Source organism: Sturnira hondurensis, unplaced genomic scaffold (genome assembly GCF_014824575.4).
Source record: "Sturnira hondurensis isolate 20B ecotype Veracruz unplaced genomic scaffold, ASM1482457v3 Scaffold0010128, whole genome shotgun sequence".
Classification (NCBI taxonomy): Eukaryota; Metazoa; Chordata; class Mammalia; order Chiroptera; family Phyllostomidae; genus Sturnira; species Sturnira hondurensis.
This window is the reverse complement of record NW_028082759.1, coordinates 29,586,121-29,610,742: the sequence shown is the minus strand read 5'-3', so window position 1 is coordinate 29,610,742 and position 24,622 is coordinate 29,586,121. Positions and strand designations below refer to the sequence as shown.

At 41.6% G+C, this 24,622-nt stretch overlaps 2 protein-coding genes across 2 annotated transcripts in view; one reads left to right on the top strand and one right to left on the bottom strand.

Annotated features, from left to right (window-relative positions):
- ASPH (aspartate beta-hydroxylase) overlaps positions 1–15,218 on the top strand; it is a 179,017-nt gene extending 163,799 nt beyond the window's left edge. Inside the window, exons 22-24 of the mRNA XM_037058615.1 lie at positions 561–652; positions 1,282–1,415; positions 13,612–15,218. Coding sequence (XP_036914510.1) covers positions 561–652; positions 1,282–1,415; positions 13,612–13,762 — 377 coding nt within the window. The 3' untranslated portion in view covers positions 13,763–15,218. The remainder of the gene's footprint in view (positions 1–560; positions 653–1,281; positions 1,416–13,611) is intronic.
- A 271-nt stretch (positions 15,219–15,489) lies between these two features.
- CLVS1 (clavesin 1) overlaps positions 15,490–24,622 on the bottom strand; it is a 162,643-nt gene continuing 153,510 nt past the window's right edge. Inside the window, exon 5 of the mRNA XM_037058611.1 lies at positions 15,490–17,634. Within this exon, the coding sequence (XP_036914506.1) occupies positions 17,547–17,634 (88 nt within the window). The 3' untranslated portion in view covers positions 15,490–17,546. The remainder of the gene's footprint in view (positions 17,635–24,622) is intronic.

Here is a 24,622-nt window from a genome sequence, read left to right as displayed (position 1 = left end):
CAGCTTCTAGAGTCTGCTCACATTCCTTGGCTTGTAGTCCCTTCCCATCGTCAGAGTCAGCCACGGCCAGTCATGTCTTTCTCATTCTGTGTCACTCGGATCCTGACTCTTCTGCCTCTCTCTTCCATGTTTAAGGGCCCTTTTAGTTAATTTAGGATCATCTCTCTATTTCAAGGTTTGCTGATTAGAACTCTCAATGCCACCTGCAACCTTTATTTCCCCTGTCTGTGCAGCATAACATGCTAGGACCCTGAGCTTATAGTGTGGACATTCTAGGGAGGGAGCCAGTATTTGGCCTGGCACAGTGGGGGAAATAAGGATTCAACCCATGCCTTGTCCTTAGACAGCCTGAGTCAAATAGTGCACCAGCGAGTGACAAATTCCAGTCTTTGCTCTGCGAGTCATTATCTGTTGGAGCAAAACACATTGTGCTCTTGTGTGTATGCGTGTCCCCAGTCCTACAAGGAAGGTAACAATGTAGATCACATTAGTCAAGCAGGATGAGTTAATGCTTTACTGTAATTTGTTTCTAACAATGTTCTTCTCATGTACTGTTCTAGGGAGAAAAAATGAGAATGCCTGTAAAGGAGCTCCTAAAACCTGTTCTTTACTAGATAAATTCCCCGAGACAACAGGATGCAGAAGAGGACAGGTACCTGGAGTGTCTTCCGTGCCGGGAAGAACACAATTGCTTATTCGCGATAAGGGAATGCTGATGATTACAAAGAAGTGTTTATTTCCTTCGGCCCAATGAATGCCTCCTTTCTACTCTCTTTTAATGAAACAATTCGATGTGGTTGATGTCAGAGTTGGGGGTGAAAAATGTTCAGTGTGTGTAGCTTTGTGGAAAACGGGAGTACTTATTTTTAGTTCCTTCACAAAGAAGTAAGAGGAGAGTATTAATTTTGAGTCTTACAAAGGCTCTAATCCAAAATGACAGTAATTTGGTACTGTCACTTTAATTTAGCAATCCCCCCACACCTTGATAAATGGAAGAATGGTGTGTTATATTTTTTCCCTTTTTTAAAATTTTATTTTAATTATTGTTCAAGTACAGTTTTCTTTTACTTCCAGCCGAGCCCACCCACCTATCCCTCCCCACCTCCGTCCCATTTCCACCCCCCTTAGTGTTTGTCCATGTGTCAAATGTAAAACATTTGTTCCTATAAATCCTTCCCCTTTACCCCTGAAATTCCCTCCCCTCTCCCCTCTGGCCCCTGTCAGCCTGTTCTCTATTTCAGTGTCTTTGGTTATATTTTGCTTGTTATATTTTTTGCACAGATCAAATATTCCATCATGCATCCAGGAACTCACGTGTGGCCGCACACGGGGCCCACGAACTGCAGGCTCCGAATGCACCTGGGCTTGGTGATCCCCAAGGAAGGCTGCAAGATCCGATGTGCCAACGAGACCAAGTATGTTTGCTTCCAGTGTTGTCTCTTTTATGCATCACCTCTGAAAGGGATGGTCATTACAACAAAGCTCTGTTCATTTGGGTAGTTTTTCTTCCTTTGTATCTGACGTAGACTGAGGTGGGTATTATTCATCCAAATGCTTTTGTTGCTTCTTTGTTGCTTCTTTGTCCTTCCTGTTGGTCTGGAGATATTCCCCAGTTCCAGAGCTGCCTTCTGCAATGATTTCTCCCCAGAGCGTGCACACCTGGGTGATGAGCCTTCTTGCTTCTCTTTCTAAATGAATAGACTTGAGTCAGCTGACTTGTACTGAGCCCCACACAAACTACACATGGTGCATATTGCATTACCACTTGAATTACTCAACAATCCAAAGAGTCCCCCTTCCTGGAGAAAACACCCTGGTGATATTGATGTTCTGTTCTAGAGGAGTCAGCATGGTGCCGTGGAAGAAGCCGGCTGGCTGCCTTGTTTAGATCCCAGCCCTGCCACGTAATTCTGTATAACGTTGGTCCATTACTTGCTTAATCCCCTCAAGCCTTAGCCATCTTGCTTATGAAACTGGCAATGATACTATCTGCTTTGCAGGATTATTGTACGGATCAAATAATATAATGCCGGCAAGGCATTAACCCAGATCCTAGCATGAGCAGGGATGTGAGCATGAGGGCCACGTCTCCCCATGCCTTTTCCTGTCCTAACCTTAGTACTCCCTTCACCTGGAATTCCCATCCAAAACAAACCTATCCCTAAGATCCAATTTAGTTTCACAAAAAGAAACCTCTCTTCTGACTGCTTAGAATGTGCATAGTATATATTCTCAGTAGTTCTGTTCTTTATCTTCCATCGCTTTTTATTAATTAGTATATATTAGCCTAATCTTTATGAGTGGGGTGTCAGCTCCTGGAGAGCAGAAACTAAGTTTTTGGTCTTATGCATTTCTTATGGTCCTTAGCAGAGGACTGATGGGTGGAGGGGGGGTAGTTTTTGGCAGATACCTCCCTGCCTGGGCAGGGCACAGCAGCACAGGGTGCTGTGGGAGACTCAGAGAGGAATCACATGGGGGTGCCTTTCTCTGCCAGGTGTGTCTAATGGGGAGATAACACAAGCTTGAATGTCATGAGTAATAAGACAGGCACAGATAAAAATGCTACCGATGGGTCAATGGGCAGGTTGCTCGTTTGCTGCTCATGTTTGGGAATCTTCGCAGTGGTGACTTTTAAAGACAGGAAGGCTTTGGATATTGAAAGCTTGGAGAAAGAGGCATTCCAGGCTGAAAGAATAGCATCAGTAAAGGTACAGAAGCCAAAAACTGCAGGCTGCACAGGAGGAATTTTGAGCGGCTTCAGCATTCAAGAGTATAGGATGCTGTTAGAAGGCAAACTGATGCACGTTAAAATGGAAGAGTTTATTTGAGCACACATCAGTTCGAATCGAGCACCATCCAACCAGAGGTGGTCAGGAGTACGCCACTTACAGATCCTAGGGGAAAGGTTTTTATAGGGAAGGCACTGAAACAAAGGGAAGAAATTATTTGACTGGTTGAAGCACTACAGTTGCCTTATCTGGGAAAGCCTGGTTGGCTGTTCATGACTGGTTGTTCTTAAATTGCAGTTTCTCAGATTCAAGTGCCCTGACTCAGGCTTAGGTTTTGGTTCGCTTGTGTAGGCTACCAACACGCCGGAGCCCGCTCAGGCTAATGGGCTCCTTGTTTAAATTGTTAACAGTACATATAGAAAAGAGTTGGAAAGTGAAAGAATGGATTGGATGCTAAATCCTAGTGGTCTCTGATACCAAATGAATGGGATCTGTCCTTAGATAGGAAGTGAGTCGGAAAGCCATGGGTGAACTCTATTATAGGGGGTGGGGGATGGGCAGAACAGTTAACAGACTGTCATAGTGGCCCACAGAGGAGAGCCAGCATTGGGATGCTGGAAAGAAACAGAAAGTAGAAAGCAGGTGCAGAAGATCTGATCAAGACTGACGAAAGTGAACCTGAAGTGTGTGCTGTACAAGGGTGGCAGAGGTCCAAGGTGACTTGGCGGTTTCCATTTCAGTCTGTAGGAGGGTGTTGATACTTTAGCCAATAGCGAGAACTCGGGAGGCACAAGCCAAGGTCAGGGGAATGGGTAGTGAATTAAGTGTTTGTGTATATGTTTTTTTTTAAATTGCTACTGGAAAACAGTAGAAATATCCAGCAGTGGGCTAGATATGGAGGCCTAGAGCTCAGAAGAGAAGTCAAGTCTAGACATAAAGGTTTGAGAGACACAGACTTAGCAGGAAGGTCTAGAGGAAGCTTGAGCATTTATGAAGACATTTACATTTACAAGACTGAAAGAGAAAGGAGAGCCAAGAAGGAGCTGGGGCAGCAGAGGGCAGAGTTGGTAGGACGAAGAGGAGGAATGACAGATGGCTGGACAGGGGAGGTTTCTTCCAGGGTGGAACAGATCTTGTTAAGCCTTTGGGGACTCAGTTTGGGTCTGCACAGTCTCTCTGCCAAAGGGAAGAGGAGTTGGGGACATGGCAGGGGACCCAGGGAATGCACAGAGGAAATGGGGGGATGCTGGGGCGGGCACAGACTGACAAGGCCAACTCCTTGGAGATCAGATATGAGCCGTGGGCAGTGAACATGGGAAAGGGCACCAGGTCTCATTCCTCAGTACCACCTTAGGGCTGTAAATTTGTTGTTTGCTCTGTCTCTATCTGTTCTTGCATTCCTTCTGCCCTGTATTTATTTGTTTATCTTAAAATTTCTCTGTAATGTCTACAAATACTTGGAGGGAAAATACTAGATAAAAATCCTCTTAGGAACAGGCAGGGACAAGGAAATGTGTGGAACTGATCCTGGTCGCCAGAGGCCTGAGGCGGAGAGAAGCCTGGGTCGAAGAAAGGGCGTGGCATTCTAGCAGGGGAGCAGGAGAACAGAGTGGGAAGTCCCGACAAAAATTCAGAGGAGGTTCAAAATGCAGAAGTGATGCTGGGAGACCTTCCCAGCACCACAGCAATCATACGGCGACCATGCTTGACAAAGGAAACAATTGGCAGCCCCTCCCCTCACCAGCCAGAGGTAGGGAAGAATTTTAAGCCCAGTCTTGCAACTCATTTGTAGGGTGATTGTGAATGAGAATATTAGCTTGGCAGCCCCTCAGTTTCCACTGTGGTAAAGTGCAACCTACTTCAGGTGGCAGTAAATACCTGCTGATAACAATAATTCACAGATTTTGTATTTGGCACCGTGATTATTAAAAGTATTTGCCATCCACCTACCTATGTTGGGCCAGGGAGGTAACTTTGTAGAGGATAAAATGCTTCCTGTTCTCCTGTCCTTGCAGAGCTGGTGGGTATCAGTGCCTTTTGGCCTCTTCATGATGTCTGCTCAGCATCCTCCTCTGTTAGGGTAGACGGGGAGCACCAGGGAGTCTCCCTCATTATCCAGGGTGGTGCAGGGGGAGGTTCTGGCACTGAGCATGCCAATGGCTCGAGAGATGAATGGAGAGGGCCCCAGCAGCCAAAAGCCAGCAGGATGATTGGACAGAGAAAGAAAGCTGTCCTCTTTCTATCCCTATAAGAACCTTGGGTTTCAACAGGGAAAGGAGAGGGAGTCCTTTTAGGAGGGAGTCCACCATTTACCAGGTCAGCACTTGAATAAACCTTTCGCACGAGCACCTGTCTCTCGAGTTTGGTTTTCTCCACCCCAGGCAGCCAAGTGCACCTTCTTCAGCTTCACCCCCACTTCCCTCCTGTTGTCCTTACTTTATGTTGTGTTAGATTCTCATCTTTAATAATAAGGATTATTCATTAATCCACACTTAATTCAAGTGTGGTTGGGTCAGGCTAAGTACTTGATGGCAAAAATAGTATTCTTCATGAGAGAAATGTGTTAATTTAACTGGAGTACTGTGGAGTGCCTATAGTGAAAATAGCTGGATAGCTGAAGAGTGGACAGTGTGTAAACTCGTTTCAGACTATGGTATGAAATCTGGACGTTCCCGTTGTTATTGTATCAGTGTGGAAAGAGAAGCACATATATCAAGGAATCGGGCTTCCCTGTGCTGGGTGACAGGAAACAATTTGTCAGAGCTTCTCAACGTGCAAGAGTAGGTAGGTTACTTGCAGCAGTTTGTGTGTGGTAGTTCGCAGGTACTAATAATCACGCTGCTATTTCTCCACCACTGGGTGTGAGTCCTGCTAGTGAGCACATTGAATTATCCCATCACTGCAAAACTTAGCACCATCTTTTTATCTGAAGGTGAACTCACAGGTATGCAGCCTTTTACACTATAAGCAAAATGATCATTGAAAACTCACAGATGCTTTTTGGTTACAAAACTGATGCATGTTCCTTGTACATAATTTGTAAAACACAGAGAAGCACAATCATAGAGGTAAACACTGATCTCAATACTTAACTAATTAAGATCTTAAAGATCTTAAGATAAGTGAAGATCTTTAACTTAATTTCAAATGGAAAAACCTTTTTCCAAATAAGTTCACATTCACAGGTTCCATGTGGGCACACCTGTTTTTTTTGGTAGTGGGAGGTCCATCATTTAATCCACTGTAGTATAGGAATTGAGGTTTGGTCTCGGTCAGTCTGGTTTGAAAGTCTGTGCTCCAACCTTCGACCTCATAGCTTCACTGTACAGCACGGGCGTCAAACTCACTTTCACCATGGGACACATTAGCCTCCCGATTGCCTTCAAAGGGCCGAATGTAATTTTAGGACTGTATAAATGTAACTACCACTTAACAGTCAAGCGAGAGCTCGATGCTGCCGCCCAGGTAGAAACAAGGTACTGGGCCGAAGAAAATAAGGTGGAAAGCGGAATTCTGAACGAGGGCCTTGTGTTTGCCACCTGTGCTGTACAGAGAATCTGGGGCTTTTGTATTTTGTATTGTTGTTGTTGTTGTTTACAAAATTAGATCATGATTTATGTGTAAGATGATCACCATGAAGGCCAGCTTTCATTTCCAGACAACCAGGGTGTCAAGGAGAGAAAGCAGCTGGGAGTCCCCAGTTTTAAGCCACTTGTGTCATTCCAGACAGCCCAGGCTTTGTGGTCTATAAGATGAGCTTATCAGCAACTTGACCCAGACCTGGATGAACTTGAGCCAGCAGACAAACATGCCAAGTGGGAGTTGTTGCTCTAATGGATCAGCCAGGTCGCATGAGCTTTGCATGATCCCGAAAGGAATTCTTTCTTCCAAGTTTCCAGTAGGCCTCCCGGGCCTTCTACAACTGCGGCTGGGGGGAAAAAGAGTGACCGTGGAGTTCTCCTGGAGACGTGGCATGATTGCCTGCAAATTGCCAGCCTGGAATCTTAGACAGACCAGTATGTCACCAGGAAGTGTGTGTTGTCATTAGTGTCGGCCATAGGCTGAAGAAATGAATTGGTGATCGGTCACTTAATGCCTCTCTATATCGCTGTAGAGATGATGGCCTCTTCCCATATACACCAAATATTTCATAACATCTTTTTATTAATCTTTCAGTTTTCCAATTAGAAAGACTGTGTAGGAGGCATGCTAGAATATGAACAACAAAAGAGAGACTTAATTTTTAAACCCACCACGAATCATTCATAGATACTCGTTTTGTTTCTATAAAGTGTCTGAGGAGATCATTACATTATAGATGCTGTGAAATAACCAAATCATTTAGAACCAAATAGTTTAGCCCCTTTCATTTGTTTTCTAGTGTCCCTGAAGTCATACTTTGTGTCACAAAATATATCCATCTTCCATCTATGAGTCCGCCATTCAAGTTTGCTCATCTGATATTAGAGGACAGAAAAAGGGCATTTTTATCTGGCTGTGTTTCTGGAAGGTTTGTTATTGAAAGTTAACATTTGTCCTTTTTCTCTTTCCTTTGAAGAACTTGGTGAATTAAAAACATCAGTCAAGTTTTACCCCCTGCTCTGGTTAGCATGGTATGTTTACGGCCATTTACAGGTGTAGGTACACATCTACACCTCCAGGGGGTGGCAGTTCCCACATGCGCAATGAATTGTGGGCAAACGTTCGCTTGTTGAACAGATTGCTGAGAGTTTGGGAAGGTGGAATCCATTTTCCGATGGCAACATTAAATGACGTGGAGGTCCCTGAGCCAGCCCCCGGAAGCTTTTAACGCACGATCTTTATTAACAGGGCTCTGGAAACAGTGACTATTTATAATGCTGTTTCTATGGGGAAAATGCATCCTGAGTTTTCACTTCAGATTTCAACATTTTGTATCTTCATAAAAGCAAATTAAGAGCACAGAAGTCACATGAGCTGGGTTTAAATCCTGGCTTTCCTTCTGACTAAGGGCAAGTTTGGACAAGTTGCATAACCCCTCTAAAACTCTGTTTCCTCATCTGTAAAATGAGAAGAACAAGAGTGTGTCTCTGTGTGGTTTTGGTATTAAACTGTGTTTATAAAGTCCTGTGGAACACATGCATTCGGTGTGTTTGGGTCTGCGTTGTTCTCTTGTCTGATTGCTGCAGACAAGGCATTTTTGTCCTTTACATTAGAGGGAGTGACACCTGTCCCTCCCACAACACTGAAGGCGGTTCCTGTAACCTGGGGAAGGCACTCTGATGGGGTCGAGGGTGGGGCTTTAAGGAGGTAGGAAACTGAGCAAGGGCAGGGCCCAGTCTGGTGAAGGGACCCGTACAGATGGGGACTGATTTGATAGGCCTACAGCTGTGCGGGAAGCTGGGGGAGAGGGATGCGGGAGCACAGCTGAAAGCAATCCTCCGTTTCTCTCTTTTCTTCCCATTCCCCACCCTGGAACAGGGTGAGAAGGAAGGGGGCAATACATCATCTCCGTGGCCTCATGAGGTTTTCTCTCCTTCCCTTTCTTTGTCCTCCTTTTCTGGCTTTCATAGCTCTGTTACAAAGCTCTCTGCCACTGGGTGACTCGGGACCCAGAGGAGGAAGGCGACAGCTACAGAGAGAGGCGGCAGGGGGTTGGACTGCAGGGGGACGCTGGATCCCAGGCCCACTTGGAGAGGAGGCGGGTGCTGTGGCAGCCTGGCTGGGACAGGAGATATCCCAGGGGTGCATATCTACACAGCCTCGTCAAAGACAGTCTTTGTGAAGTTAGCCACCTTTTACTGAAAGTAGTATCTTGACATTAAACAAAATAGCAACTATTATACCCATTTCTCAGAGGAAAGCTTATTAAATATGTCCTGTGAAATGTAGTATGAAAACTGAAATTCTAACCAACAGCTTGGCTCAGAGAATTAGGAGAACTTTGTTGCTGAAAGCAGCCTCAGAGGTCCTCTTGTCCATCTCCGTCACTGCACAAATGGGGAAACTGAGGCCTCTGGATGAAGTACTTTCTCACAGTCACGTGGCTAGTTAGCAGCAGTCAGAACAAAAACACAGGAATCCTAGCTTCCAGAAAAATGCTTTCTCAGAGAGATAGGTAAGTAGGTAGATAAATAGGAGGAGTGTGTGTGTGTGTGTGTGTGTGTGTGTATTATAAGGAGCAAGAGAGGAGGAAGTAATGATAATGCAGCCCCACATTTCAATTCTACTATGTGCCAGAATTTCCGCTGAAGTCAGACTGAGGAATTTCAGTAGCTCAGAATTAATAAGAGCTGTGTTAGGTATCCTTATTGCTGAACTCTTTGACCCGTTTTTGTGTTCCACTCAGACCGTTTAAATACTGCACAGGCCCCCTCAGCATAGCATCTACAGGCACCACTATTCCCTAGCACTGTGATCTCGAGCTAAAGGCTTGACCTCTAATGAAACAACTCTAGTGACTTTCTGCTTCTTTCATAGATCATAATATCCTTGCAGACATCTCTCTCCTGGAAAATTAGAATCAGGTCATTTGCCTACCTGAGAACTTGGAGCAGGGATCACTGAGATGATAAGATCTATAACGTTTTTAGGTGAAAGGCTCTATAAGCACCTAGTATCACTCCTTGGCATTATTAATATTGATGATAATCCTATGACAGAATTACACTTACTATGTATGTGCTGCCACCATTATATCGTTATCATGAACTCTAATTATAATACTTTGAGAAATTGAGGAGTTATTTTATATTGCTTTGTCTTGAGGCTATATATTCTCACACGCTTTTGCAAACCAAGAGGAGGTGTTCTTCTCATAAGGATAAGAAATTCTAGAAGTAAGCCACGGAGGACGTGCAGCACCTCACCTCTGACCCTGTTGTGCTGACCCCTCCAAGAAAGCGTTTCCCGCACCTTCAAGAGGACTCCTCTCAAAGGCCACTCTGAGCATCTTTTCTCCCGGGGCTCCTTCCATGTCATCGTTTGAGTGTAATTGAATTCTATTTGGTGGAGCTTTGCTCACAAAGCAACTGGCCTCAAAACTGTTTCTTTGCATTGCAATGAGAGTCCTTGTTTTTTACTCAGAAGAGAACCAGGGTCCTTTGACATCCTTACATTCTGTCTGCTTCCCAGCAGCTGATGCATTTCTCATTCACCCCAGCTCACTTCAGTCTGCACGCCACTTGGCCGAGGTTTTATTGGCCTTCCTTGCCCCCTCTTTGGTTAATTGGGATTACAGGTTAGTCATCTCGCTCGGGTGGATGATTGAAAGACACAGTTTTTTTAAGTGTTCAGAAGGAATCTACATTTAAGCAAATCTATATTTAGTATTTGAGTATCTTTGCTGTTTTGAAGAAGATGTATGGAAGAAAATGGAAGGGCAAATAAAAAAATGGAAGTGTGTCTACGAGGACACACCTCCCCTTCAAGTTTATGGCCCGGAAGGAATCCAAACCTTCGGAATACCTCCCAGATTTCTTGTTTTAAAAAATTGTTTAAGCAATGGTTTACACTAGGTCATATTTGACTTAAAATATCTGAAAAGCAACAAACCAGTGGTAACTTAAGTTTTCCCTTTATGGGTCCTGCTGTTTCGTAAATGAACCAGTGTGTTCCAGCCTCAAAACTTTTTCCAAGTTTATGAGGAATTTAAGTTAATGAATGCAGTTTTCAAGATTTTTCTCCCATACAGCATTCCTAAATCTTTGACTTTCTTGGACCTATCAGAATCTAGTGAAAAATAGTTTTTGGTGCAACCTAGAATTTTCTATTTTGTTATTTGAATTACTGGTACTTCTAGTATTTTAAGTAGGTCTCAGATTCTCTGCCATCCAAAAAAACAAAAAAGTACTGAGAATCACTTTGTATAAATCACAAAGTATATTTCAGAGATTGTCCTCAATGTTTTTAATACCTGACCCCCTTGGAGGAGTTCAGTTTTCTCAAATGAAGGCTAATTCATAAAAATAACCAAGTAATATTTGGTAGCATTATACCACTGCCCAGCATTATCACCTCTATCTTTTGTCTTTTCCCTATTTTTCAATATTTTCTTTCTTCCTGTGTTTTATAATTGCTATCATTAATTGAGTACATACTATGTGCTCACCATGTGTTGACCCTCACATCAACTATGCAGCTGAAGACAGAGAGGCTCAAATATGCCAAGTAACACATCGTGGGGCACACAGTAGGTAATGGGAGGACCACCAGGTGCAAATCTGCTTTCCTTCAAAATCCGTGACTTTCTATCATGTGGGGCTTCACTCCCCTTTCTCTCCTACCACACACTGCCCTTTGTCTTTTCATTTTTTTCTTACAGAATTATAGTAAAACACCCATGACATACAATTGATCATCTTAACTATGTGTGATGTACAGTCTTGTGGCATTAAGTATACTCATTTAGTGCTATCATCACCACCATCCCTCAACATAACTCTTTTCATCTTGCAAAACTGAAGCTCTGTGCTCTCTGAACAAGAGCTCGGCATCATTCCGCTTTCTGTCTGTCTGAGCTGACTCCTGTAGGGATGTCATCATATGTGTGGAATCACATAATGTTTGTTCTTTAGTGACTGGTTCATGGCACTTGGCATAATATCCTTAAAGTTCCCTCCACTGTAGCCTGTGTCAGACATCTCTCTTAAGGCCGGACAGTATCCCACTGTATGTATACAAGTGTATCTCACTTTGTCTGTCCACACATCCAGCACTGGACACTTGGGTTGCTCCACCTCTTACTGTGAATGACAGTGACATGAACTTCAATGTCCTGTTTTCCCTTTGAATAAGCTTCCCCTGCATAATCTTCTAATTGTGGCTTGTCGGTGAGAGCCAGTAATACTGCTCCGTCCCGCTGATTAAACCTAGGAAACGACCATCAAACCGTATAAGCTGTGGATCATCTCACTTCTCTTTTTCCTGTCATTTTCTTCTTTTTTTAGCTCTGCCTTTCCTTTCAAGTTTGGTTTTGCATAGTAATGAACAGAGAGTCTGTCATTTATTTGAGTCTTTATATTTCTCCTGAGTCTGTATATAGGGAAGGGCAAAATTAGGTTTACAGTTGTGAATAATGTGAAGCATGGCTTATTCTTGTATTATTATTTATTAGTTATTGTATTCTGTTCCATATGAACAACTGTAAACCTACTTTTGCCCATCCCTGTATTTCTGTCTTTAGTTACAGTTAGATGGAACTCCAATAGGACTCTTTGAACCTTCAGAGGAATTGTCAAAGAGCCGAGCAGCATGGGTTTATTGAACGCAAGACATTAGGCGAGGTGTATGTGTGCGTGTATGCACATATGTGTGTGTGTTGGAGGTGGGGGTGGGGTTGGCAGGAGTAGAGATTTGGTTCCCAAATTCAAGGAACTTTTAACTTGTGAGTGTTTGTTACTTTATTAGTTTAAATGTGGAAATGTTACTGTCAGATTCTTTAATATGTCTGGGATGAATTTGCCTCCCACCACCCCCACCCCACCCTGTTCCCCTAGAGCATTTGACAATGACTGAGACATTTTGATCGTCACAGTTGGTGAGAGAGTACTATTAGCATCTAGTGGGTGGGGACCAGAGATGCTCATCCATGGCCCCCAGAACAAAGAACTATCTGACCCCAAGGTTGAGATACCCCATAATATGTAATATTACTTAAATTAATGTTGATTAATTACCTAGTAATGAACATGAAAAGACACAAATCATTTTTCTAAGGGAAAATTCCTTATGAGACTAAAATCACTTATAATCAAGCTAGCATTTTCTCTTCTATAATTTTAATCATTTGCTAATCCAGAATATAAAATTTTAACTTCTTGAGTGGAATTTTAATATCTCAAGAAAATTTGCTAGTAGAAATGCTTTGTTTTAAAAACATAACATAGCATGTAATATATTGATAATTGATACCTTTTTGAAAAAGAAGAGACCATTGTGTGGTTAATAAACTTTCACTGGATTTGAAAGGCATTGTGCAATTGCTCCCTGAATATTCTTCTCCTCACTGCTTTATTCAGACTACAGTATATTTAGATGTTAGCCCCTATACAGATATTTTAGGAAGTGGTACTCTTGGCCCTAAAAGGGTGTTGATGGAAAATACTCCATGGATAACCCAGTTGCTTCATAGATGTCATTAGAAATATCTACTATCTGCCTTTCCATAAAATGAAACTTTAACAAATGGAATGGTGCCCTGGCTGGTGTAGCTCAGTGGATTGAGCACAGGCCTGCGAAGCAAAGGGTCACCAGTTTGATTCTCAGTTAGGGCACATACCTGGGTTGCAGGCCAGGTCCCCACTAGGGGACATAGGAGAGGCAATCACACATTGGTGTTTCTCTCCCACTCTTTCTTCTTCCCTTCCTCTCTCTCTAAAAATAAATAAATAAAACATTTTTTTAAAAAAGAAAAATGCTTTAAAAAATGAAATGGCTTGAAAGGAGAATCATGTGGAGATGCACAGACACCCTGCCAGGTATCCTACTGGGTACAGAAAAGCTGGACGGCCAGTTGCTGTGTGTAGGTCTGAACTTGTCTCTGAACCACCAGGAAGGATTCCATGGTGTATTTGACCAGGACGCTGGCCTGGGCATGGGTCGGTGGGGCATGAGTTTGAATGCCTGCCCCACTAAACAAGCCTCATTTAGGTTTGTAACAGTGAGTGTGTTCTTATCACCAGTCTCCTACTCTTTGTACACCTTCAGTGCTAGGAGATGAAAATTGATGTTCGTGGTAGGATTCCTGAAATTCCGACCTAATCACCCAAAAAGAGGAAGTCCTGGCTTGGCAGTTCAGTTGTCTGGTCATACTGCAGAGATTACCATGACAGTGCCTTCCTACACCTGGACGGGAATTGATCCTCAAGCATCGGAATCGAGAATCCATGTTTTTCTGTTCCAGGACGTGGGAAGAAGGCAAGGTGCTCATCTTCGACGACTCCTTCGAGCACGAGGTGTGGCAGGATTCCGCATCTTTCCGGCTGATATTCATCGTGGATGTGTGGCACCCGGAGCTGACACCCCAACAGAGACGCACCCTTCCTGCAATTTAGCGTGTTGTGTGGGCTTGGGACACACTGGAGAGAGGCTGCCTCTCTGGCTCTATCTCCTTGGGTGTGAGGATAGAAGTTCACTCAGCAATGCCCTTCATGCCCTTGATTTGCAGCCTGAAAATCTCTGAACCTCCTCCTAGGGTTAGAAGACACTAAAGGGAATATTTGCCTTGCTGAAATTTACATAAGAAATGCCCTGATGTATTTCATTCCACGGGAGCATCGTTCTGATGCCTGTATTTCAGGTAAATACATGATAGCTTCTACCTTGCCAGCCAAAGATGTTTTTGTCCATTTAGAATGGGTGAAATCAGTGTACAGTGAGAATGCATGTAGCAACTGTGAATGGATTGCTTTAGCTTGTAATTTTTCTATACAGTTATATTTTTCTAGGGTAGCTAAATGATTTTTTGTCATCACATACCACTACGTTTTTGTTGATTTTAATGACCAGCTGTGTAAAATGCTTTACTTCTAGCTGTTTAGAGATGGTAACTTTAGTGGTAACTTTCCTGGTGAACTCAGACTTCCCTTGTTTAATTATTTTTAGACAAAGACACTCACAAAATCAGCAGCTTTATTTTCCTAATACAAAGGAAAAACCTGTAATTATGCCAATGTCTGTGAACTGTACAGCTCCCCACCCACTGAGTCTATTGGCTTTTTTATCTTCATTGAGAGCTAGTGTCCTCATTTTCTCCTCCCCAGGAGAAAGGTGTAGACACTGTCCAAGTGGCATTTCTTGCTAAGAGGAAGCCTTTACACTGAAAGGGGACGTGGGATCGTTTTATGCTGAGTCATAAAAATGCCACATGTAAACGTTTTTAATGCCAAGTGTTAGGGCTGAACAAAAAAAGTAAAGCTTTTCCAAGTAAAATATTTTCTCTCAGGATCAGGTGGAGCCGTGGCTGCCAGGGCGCTGGCTGCGGGCCCGGTTGCAGTCCAGGGGATGGGGCTGGACCCCGGGTTTCTTTGCCCATGGTATGTCCATGTGAGTGACACAGTCTGTGATGGGTTCCCATCACAAGTTTGCAAAAATATGAAGGAAGGAAGAGTGAGAGACTGAGAATGCCAGGATCTTTGTCCTGAGTGTAGGGTGTCAAGATTGCTCTCCTCTCTGAAAGAGCTTAGGAGTCTTCCAGCTCTTTTGCTTGATAAACTTCTGCCATTTAAACATCACTTTGAAATAGCAATTATTATCCATAACTTAGCTTTCATATTACCCACAGTATCGAAACAGCTGTTGAAAATGGTCTTGCCTACTACTCATTCCAAAGATGACCAAGTCATTAATTTGGTAGATTATTAATGCATTAAATTTTGTTTTTAAAATTAAAGCTAACTAAGAATGTTAGCTATAAGAATGTAATAATATCAGTGCACTGAACTTAAGCCAATATGAACAAAAATGCTGGAAAAATGATACATAGGTTACCAAGAATTGATAGGTTAAAAATACTTGCAATTTCCTTTCCATCAAATGACGAAAGAGGATGCTTTCTTATCTCATTTAAAAAACAGTCCTTTAAAGTTGAAATGGACTTTTTTTGGTTGTCCTTAAAGCCCATTAGTTTCTAGGAGAAGTTTGCAAACTATTTTTTGTGTTCCCTTCTGTGTTGCCAGTGTTCAAAAAACTCACTCAAATAGATGAAGAAGTATGTGAGGAAAACAGCAAAATTAATTACCAAAGTCCAGAAGAAAAGGCAAACTCCTGAAAAATAAAAAGGTATTTTTGTCCTTCAGTATTTATTGAACAGAGGAAATGACTGACAAAGGACAATACAATCAGTGCTCGTGTGGTAACATTCATGTCACTTACACAGTTTGGTTCCTGTATGTATATTGCACACACAAAGAAATTTGAAGAATAAGTTGTCAATGTTGAACCATCATCCTACAGTCATGTAATGAAGTCATAGAATGGAGTAAAAACTAGCTCTTCACTTAGTAATTATAAGATGGTATTTAAAATCAGGTCACTACAGGATCCTAAATATTGCCAATTGAAAAGCCAGAATTATCATTACTGTTGCAAAGAGTTGGCAATAATTGCATTTTAGGTATTTGGATTCCACAACTACCTTATAAACCAAGTAATAAAATGGATTTTCTAATTCACTTTAATTCTTCATCTTTTGTCTCTATGTCACGGTGTATAAGAAAAGTGTTTCAGTCACCACATTTGGTAGAATTATTTCAATATTAATTTGAAATTTCTACACAAAATGAGTTAGTTTTATTAATACTGTGATACAATTGGCTCAGAAACATTTTTAATTCTATTGCAATTTTATTTCAAGGGAGAAATAGAAAAATCACTTCTGTTAATTGTTATATACCAGTAGAAAAAAATTAAAACACCAGATCCATTGAGAAAGAGATCTATAAATGGTTAAGAATAGTAATAATATCCACTGAGATGATTTATGGCCAATTAAATCACCTCTTTCTTCTGAATTTTGAATTTTGTAGCTATAACAAATTAATGCTCCCAAATCCTTAAAATGTAAAATCATATTTTACTGCCCATTAGCAACTAAAATCTTTTTATTTGGCATCGAGCACCAACTGGTCATCCAAATGAATGGCCGTGCCTTGCAGGTGGCTGGGAGAGCAAGAGATATCTAAAAACACACTGTTGGTTTGGGGCCACATGGCACGAGTGAGGACAGCATGTCCTGTGATATCTTTGATTGTATCTAATTTCCTTTTAATGAACAGTTAGGGGCTCATTTCTAAGGAAAATAAACAAAGAAATACAATGATCTTTGGCATTTCATCCTGCATTCCTAGTCTTCTCTTATTTTCAGCACTTGCATATTTAGCCATCCTTAAGGGTCTTCCTCCAAGATTGAATACCTACCCACTCAGCAACAGCCAGGCCCTTTCTCTATACATTTAACTGGTTGTGGTGGGGGAAAGGGAGTTAAATGCTTTCGTAGCACTTTTCTTAGCTGTAGTGACCCAAGTGAGGCAACTTGAATGGATTTACCAACCACGGACATGTTTCCAATGGGACCCCACCCCCCTCCCCCGTATCTGCAGGCACACGTTGCTCGTGGAAGTCACATTGCTAAGATGAAATAATCATATTTCACATTTTGTGCCTCTTTTAAAAGTCTGCTCATGACAATCAGCTGGTAGCCTAACAAAAGATGTGATGTCAAAATCACTTTTGCAGGATATCAAAATAAGCAAACTCTGAAAATAGCCAGACCTCGGAAAACATGCTCTTAGGCTGAACAAGTTGATGCTGGTGATGAGGTCAAAGAAAATAATTCAATAAGAATGGTAATTACTGGAGATACTATTGTCTCAGGGCTTTTGAACTACATTAAACTTGACAACTGTGTCTGCACAGTTTTATTCTGATGTATCTACTTGGAAATGCACTTAATCTTAAATTGCAGAAATTGAAGGTCTCTGTGCAATGCCTCAGAAAATTCCTTGTCCTAATGCAGTGTGCATCGAATTTAGTTTTTCTCTTTTCAATTCATTTAATACCATAAATGTGGGGGAGAGGGATCTTGTTTACATAACTGCCTTGCTTCATCCTCCATTCAATACCCTTACTGAAAAACACAGAGAAACATCTCTCAAGTCTTTGTCCAACTTTGGCTGCTCCAGCCAAGGGCTGGTGACAGTCATTACTGGGTGGCAGGAGTGGAGAGCCTTGTGTCAAGCCAAACACACATGTCTGCGGGGGTCAGTTGTGCATGTCCCTCCTGGGTGGCTGATACCACTGATGGTTGGCATTATGCGGGAACATGGAGTGACTCAGGGATCAGTCCAGGGCCAGCAGTGGCTGAGTGTTCTCATTCTCTCCCTTCTCCTCATGCTTCAGAGTCCCAGCTTCTACCACAGACTGAGATCTAATAATATGAGAAGGAAGGAAAAAGATATAATTACAAAAAGTTCATGATGGCAACAATTTCGGCATTCAGATTTTATGTTTCCCTTATTAATCAAGACACTCAAAATAACTATTTAATTCCCCCTTTTGTAGCTCTGTTTTCCTTGCTTTTGTGTCTTCTATACCACATTTTTATGGGGAGGAGCACCTTGGAATTCTTTGCAGAGCACTCATCTGTTGGTAAAAGGAACATGTATTCTAGCCACAACTCTGCCCCAGCATCTATACATTCTATAGATCTTAAGGAGTATATGGTGAAATGAATTCTGTTTGATTTTTAATGTTTTTAAATACTTTTTAGAGCCTTTGTTTCTCAAAGTCATAGGAAACTGGCATGCATGATGAGACTGTCATGCTTTGGAGTCAGGTGGTAAATACAGACTCTAGTCTTTGCTGGCTGAGGAATTTTTAAGCTCTGGACCTTTATTCTCTTACCTGTAAAATAGAACTATTACCTACCTCCCACAGTTGATAAGGACTCCACTAATATACATAATGCATTTGACATGTAATTGTAGTTAAAATTTATGGAGGACACTATTTTCACCATTATGGCAATTACAGTAGTGATCTTTAGTTTCTGATGTGTCCTCTCATATTGGACCATTAGCATTTCTTTCCTGAATTTATACCATGGATTGAAACTTAAAATAACTTTCCAGCTTATAGGGAGAAGGTTGTAAGAGCTATCCACATAGTAAACATTCAGTTAATGTTCACATATTAAAAAGAAAATCAGTCAAAACATTAAGAGAAAAGTTGAATTATATTATTCAAACAAGCAAGCAAAATTTACAAATATGTGCAGTAAATGCTTATCTCAGTAGGCCTGAGTTGCCCAGGCCCTCCACATTCCAAGGGTCTTGGGACAGACTCTGCCTTCCTCCTTAAACCCCTAGGGTATCCTGCTTGATAGAGCATCCTTGTATACCTGAGACTTTGGGCCATGCCATACAGTATACTTACAATATGACTGACCCTGAATGCCCATTTTTGTATGCCTGGGATTTGGATCACACTGCATCAATTTGACCTCTTGTGATGGGGAGGAGCAGGAGGAAGAGCTGAAGGTCAATCACACACACTGTGTGCCTATGTGACTGACCTCCTCCACCCCGGTAAGAGCCCGGGGCACCAAGGCATGGGTGAGGTTCCCTGGTTGGTGACACTTTGCACACGTCATGCAGCATTGCCAAGGGAATTAACCTCTGTTCGTGACACCACTGGATGGACAACTGGAAGCTTGGAACTGGTCCAGTGCACCTTGACTCCACCCAATGCACCTTTTTCTTCTGCTGGTTCTAATCAGTATTTTTCTTTTTTGCTGTAACAAACTATAACTGTGAGTACAACAGCGTTTCTGGGTCCTGTGAGTCCTTCTAGAAAATTATCAAACCTGAGGGTGATCTTAAAGAATCCCAAACACAAGCTGTAATTACACTAGTATATGCATCTGGCATTGTTGTAAGTTATTTACATGTATCAACTTGTTTTCATAACCTTAAAGAATGGCATTATTGTCTCTATTTTATAGATGGAAAAAAACAAAGAACAACAAAAAATCAAGTAGCATAGGAAAAGCAAAAAAAAAAAAATACAGAGTGGAGAACAGGACAAGTTTATCACCATCACACTACTCCTGGTTATACCTAAGGCTGCAAAACTGTTTATCTAAAATAGTTAGTGTTTCTTCCACCTCACTGTACAAATAATTCTCTGCCTGAGATTCTTATTTCCACTCAGGATATGTATGTGCTGTAGAAAGCATAAAATCAAGAACCCAAGAAGCAAATTCATGCAGTTGTCTCAAAACAATGGGTTCTACTCTACATATCAATTCAATCAAACAGCTCAACTCTAACTATGAAGCCTAATCTTTGCAAATGAAATGGATTCATGTTTCCCTGGGACAGAACAAGGAAGCCCCAGGTAACCCAGCTCTTTTACATGTTTTCTCTGTGCGTATCTGTGTTAGTTAAAGCCCTGAGGAGCACAGGGGTGGGGCATATGTTAATAGATTATATATGGAGCAGAAAAGCCAAAAATTCAGAAGACATGAGAACATACCCAAATAAGCATGAAGAAAACCAAAGCACAACTACATATCCAGGGCAACCCTCTCCAGCACCTTGGAGAGCTGCCTAAGTGCTTTGCTGTACACACCCTGGTGAAAATAAGCAATACTGATGGCCATTCCATTTTAGAGACTTTACATGGCTTTTCTCTTCTTTTATGCTAGGTGGCTTTATTTTACAACATGCCAAGTGAATCACAGCCACAGAGTTAAAAGGGACTCTTACGTACAGTAACCCAATAGGAGCTATTCAGTGAGGGGCCATGCAGCCTCTTGAATATATCCAACTTGAGAACCACACTCCCCCCAACCCCTAAAGGAGCAACTCTGCCAGAAGTCCTTCCTTACATTGAACTACAACCTCTCCTTTTTCAAATTCTATATACTGTTTCTGGTTCTGTCTGCTGGAGCCATCAGGTCCCTATAACAGACTAAGTAGTCAGTGCCCTCCAGCCCTCTCATCGCCCTCACCGAGGGGAATCAGATTCCTCTTGTGCCAAGGTTTCTAAAGCTCCCCACCCCAGCGCCCTCCTGCATCTCTTCATCAACTGGTTGTCCACAGGGTATCATCTCAAAACAGTGTAAAAATATTGCTTCCTTTTTTCCCTTTTTGTATGCTTCTGTTGTGGCATAGAAAGTGCACCTAGAATTGCATTAGTCTTTCGAGGACTCATGCAACACAGTGCTGAGAAAAAATGAGCTGCATTTACACATGCATCTGTTGAACCCTTTCTCTCCTGTCTTGAAGGTGCTTGTTCAAATATTAAATTTTGTCTTTTTTAAAAGATTTTATTTAGTTTTAGAGAAAGGGGAAGGGAGGGAGAATAAGAGGAAGAGAAACATCAGTGTGTTATTGCCTCTCGCATGCCCCCTACTGGGGACCTGGCCTGCAACCCAGGCATGTGCCCTGGTGGGAATCAAATTGGCGACCCTTTGGTTCACAGGCCAGCACTGTGAACCACTGAGCCACATGGGCCAGGGCAAATGCCATCTTTTAAAATTTGGTTCATATTTGTACCTATCTGCCTCCTTTTGAATCTTGAAATTTGTTATCTGTCTAAATTACTGTCTGTAATTTTAATGAATATTGAATTTGTTTCCAAACTTTCCCTGCCCATATTTTGGGAGCCACTATGAAAAACAAAATTCTCAAATATTGAATCTTCAAACAGTCATTTATTTACACTCACTCATGATAGCAAATGTTGTGAATGTTTCCTGCTCTATGCCAGGGACTGTGACCAAATATTGAGAAACCTTCATTCTTTTGTGAAAATATTGCTTTAGTTACCCAGCCCTGGACCCATGAACAGACACGGGGTTACTCTGATAGTACTCAGAGGAGAGGGCTTTGGGAGCAGGGAGGCATTAGCTTTCAAAGGAAGGAGAGAGCAAAGCTATCATTCACACAATGACATCATTCACAGTCCTTGTTCAGGTGGCTCTCCCCTCCACCTCCACCTGGGGTCAGATTGGACTATGTGATTTCTCTCAATACCTGTACTGAAAGCAGGTACAGCATGCAGGTGTTCTTATCTCAGCCAATAAACTGTATGTCTTGTGTAAATGGTGGTCACAATTAAACAATGAGGAGCTGAGCATACAGAACCAAACAAGTTTTTTTGTCTACGTTTTCCCTGATGGAGAAGATGACATGGCCTCTACTTTTAGCAGGACAGAATTCCATTTGCCTGATCACACAAAGATCATCTGATATAAGTAATACCATATTACAAAGGATTTGAAATTCATTGGAAAAATATAAGGAAAATGTTCTATTAAAAAGAAAAAATAGTACAAATAAACAAAACCAAGAGAAACTCAAGATTTTAAAAATCTTGCCAGCAAGCAGTCCATTTAGCTGAGTCAAAGTGATTTCTGGGAAGATTGATCAACTGTGCACTGACAAAAATGTCTCCACCACTTGTAAACAATGTGCTCAGGAACTGTGCATTTAGTATTAACCTTGGAGGAGCCACTGGCCTCGCCACTACCTTGTCCAGATCACTCTTGGTGGTAATCTCTCCATTTAGGGGCTTTGCCGTCTCATAAGAAGCTTAACACTTCAGCTAAAATAAACATTTCGAACTTCTCTCTTGGGTCCTCTTTCCAGCACTGAGAGCCAGCTTAACCCCAAGGGCAGGCTGGGAGGGATTTGAACTATTTCAGCCATCATTATCTCAGTGGTATAGCAAACTCCCCGAACAAAGGCTACATTCTAGCCTTAATAGCCGTGTTTTGTTTTCTGACTATATTCTCTCTTTTTCCCTCCCTTTCCTTCCCCCTCCACCCACATCCCTCCCTTCCTGTCTTTCTCTCTCCTTTTCCACCTTCTCCCTTCCTCTTTTCCCCTCTAAAATTTAGAACTTTCCTCACTTCATATCTTCAGAGATCTATAGCTATGGCAAGATCTATAGCTATAGCTATGGTTTAATCTTTACTGATTCCAAAGGTAAGTAAATTCAGGGAAGAGTTCCTTTACAAATTGAGCTACTAAGAGCTCAAAGCCGTCTTATAAAACTTGTAGGAGGGAATTGTGTGTACTGATGCCCTATGAAACCTAACACTAAATAAAAGGCTACCATTTCAAAATAAAGACTGCTATTTTTAAAATTCAAAATAAGTAATGAGACTATTCCACCTGAAAGCTGACCTTGTTACCTTATCTTATATCTTACAATTTTTAGAGTTAACAGAAATTTTCACCTTATTAGTGAGTATTCATGTAGCTTCCAGTGCAAGATATTCATTGTTTTCCAATGTTTGAAGCAACAAGGGTTTCTTTCTATCATAATGCCTTCAATAATGTCCTTGATAAGGAGTCTTAAGGAATAATTTTAAGACATGTACAGATTCTTCTGTATGGCCTACTGTCATGTACCATGACAGTATGGTAGCTACCATACTGTTCATAATCAAAATCACCCTTACAGGCAACATGGTTCTGCTCAACAGGAACAATCAATGTTTACTGAACACAATAAATAAATTAGTCTTTTTTAAAAAAAAACATAAGCCTAAGTATTTTTCATATAAAGCACCAAATCTTTTCACTAAATAAACCTCCATCCAATTTGGTAACACAATATGCTACTATTTATTGAAATATAAAGAAAACATAGAGGAAAAATAAATATTCTGTTTCTTTTTCAGTGAACTACTTTTAAAGTGAGCTGAATATTCAACTCAGTTCTTGCCTCTATGTACTATAACACAAATTTAAATGTGTAATGTAGTTATATTTAACTCTGATGGGCTTTGGCATGGACTACCCTTCTTGTAACAAGGAAGAAAATTCCAACAGAAAGCAAGTGCAGTTTTAGAAGAGATAAAACCAGGTTGCTTTTGTAAAATTTGGCTCACAGGTAAATAGGACAGGAGCAGCCCTGTCCAACACACAGCCCTACCATGTGTGACCACCGAAGACTTGAAACCGGGTCAGTCGGAACTGAGGTGGGCAACAGAGGCCATGTGTTCACTGGATTTCAAAGGCAGTATGAGAAAAAAAGAACATAAAGCATCTCATTAAGAGTCTTTAAGATTATATGTTGAAACTATCATTTTTGTATACATGATTAAATTAATTTCACTCGTTTTTCTCTACTTTGGTGATGTTACATACAGGACATGCATGTAAATTAAAATTACATATGTGACTCACCAGGTGTTTCTATCAGCCTGCATTGGTCTAGAACCTTATTTATTCTATCAAGCTTGTCGCTGAACCCAGAGTACATTAACCCAGATACATTAACCCTCATTTAAATATTCGTAGTCATCTTAAAGAGCCTCAGCAACACTATTAATTGATACTGCCCATATGTACTGTTCTACGCCTTTCCACATATTAACGCCTTTAATCCTCACACTGACCCACCCGAAGACTCGTGTGACACAAGAGCTGTCTTCTGTCACTGTCGTTGCCTGAATTTTAATTAGAAAGAAACTTCATTAGTTAAGACTGCTAATTTGTTATTATTTAGATGAAGGTGAACACATACATTTTTAATCTGTAAATGAGTAAGTAATATGAGAAAACTTTAGGAAGAAATTTAAAATGTTTGAAGAAATGTTTTTTCTGAATATAGACCAAGTTTAATGTGAACTTTATGTTACGAATCCAGATTTTTGCTTGTTCGTTGTTTTTGCTGTTCAGTAGAAGGGCCCTCCCAGAGGTAAACTGGTGGGAGTGGACTGGCTAGGGCCTAAGTCTAAGGGCCTCTTTTCACCACCATCCATGTCACTGGCTCTCTGTGGGACTCTACAGAGCATCCTACTTGGTTTTCTGACACCACGTTCTTCAACTGCAAAACGGTGATTTGGCATGAGGGAATACGTTTACCCCCAAGATTTCCCGAACTCTATCAGGTTACAATCACCTTTGTTCTTGAAAACAGACTTCAGTTTTCAAAGTCCTGCAACTCAGACTTTAAGCTAGTTGGCTCGAATAGTGTACCTCTCTACCTCAGCATTGATTTTTACCTCCTAAAAAAAGCATAGAAATACCCAAAATGGCAAAAGATGGTGAGACAGAGAATGCCTTCCTGGAGTTGGTATGTACCCAATACATTTAGTTTCACAGCCAAAAGGATTTACCTTTTAAAAACATTTTGCACTTCCGTAAGTTTCTAAATGTTGTATTCAAAGCTGCCAGGTGCTACTTAACACTTTTTGTGTCATTGTTAATGCGTTTTAGATTCTTTCAAGTGCCCTACTGCTGCAAATGGCCCTTGTCAAGTCACAGCGCCCGCCGCAGCAAGTGGCCCCCCTCTGACCTGTAGCCACCAAGGGCATTCCGTGTGCACAGAAATTCCCATCAGCAATCAGGAGAGCTTGTTGTCGCAGCTGAAATCAGTTAAAGACTACTTTGGAA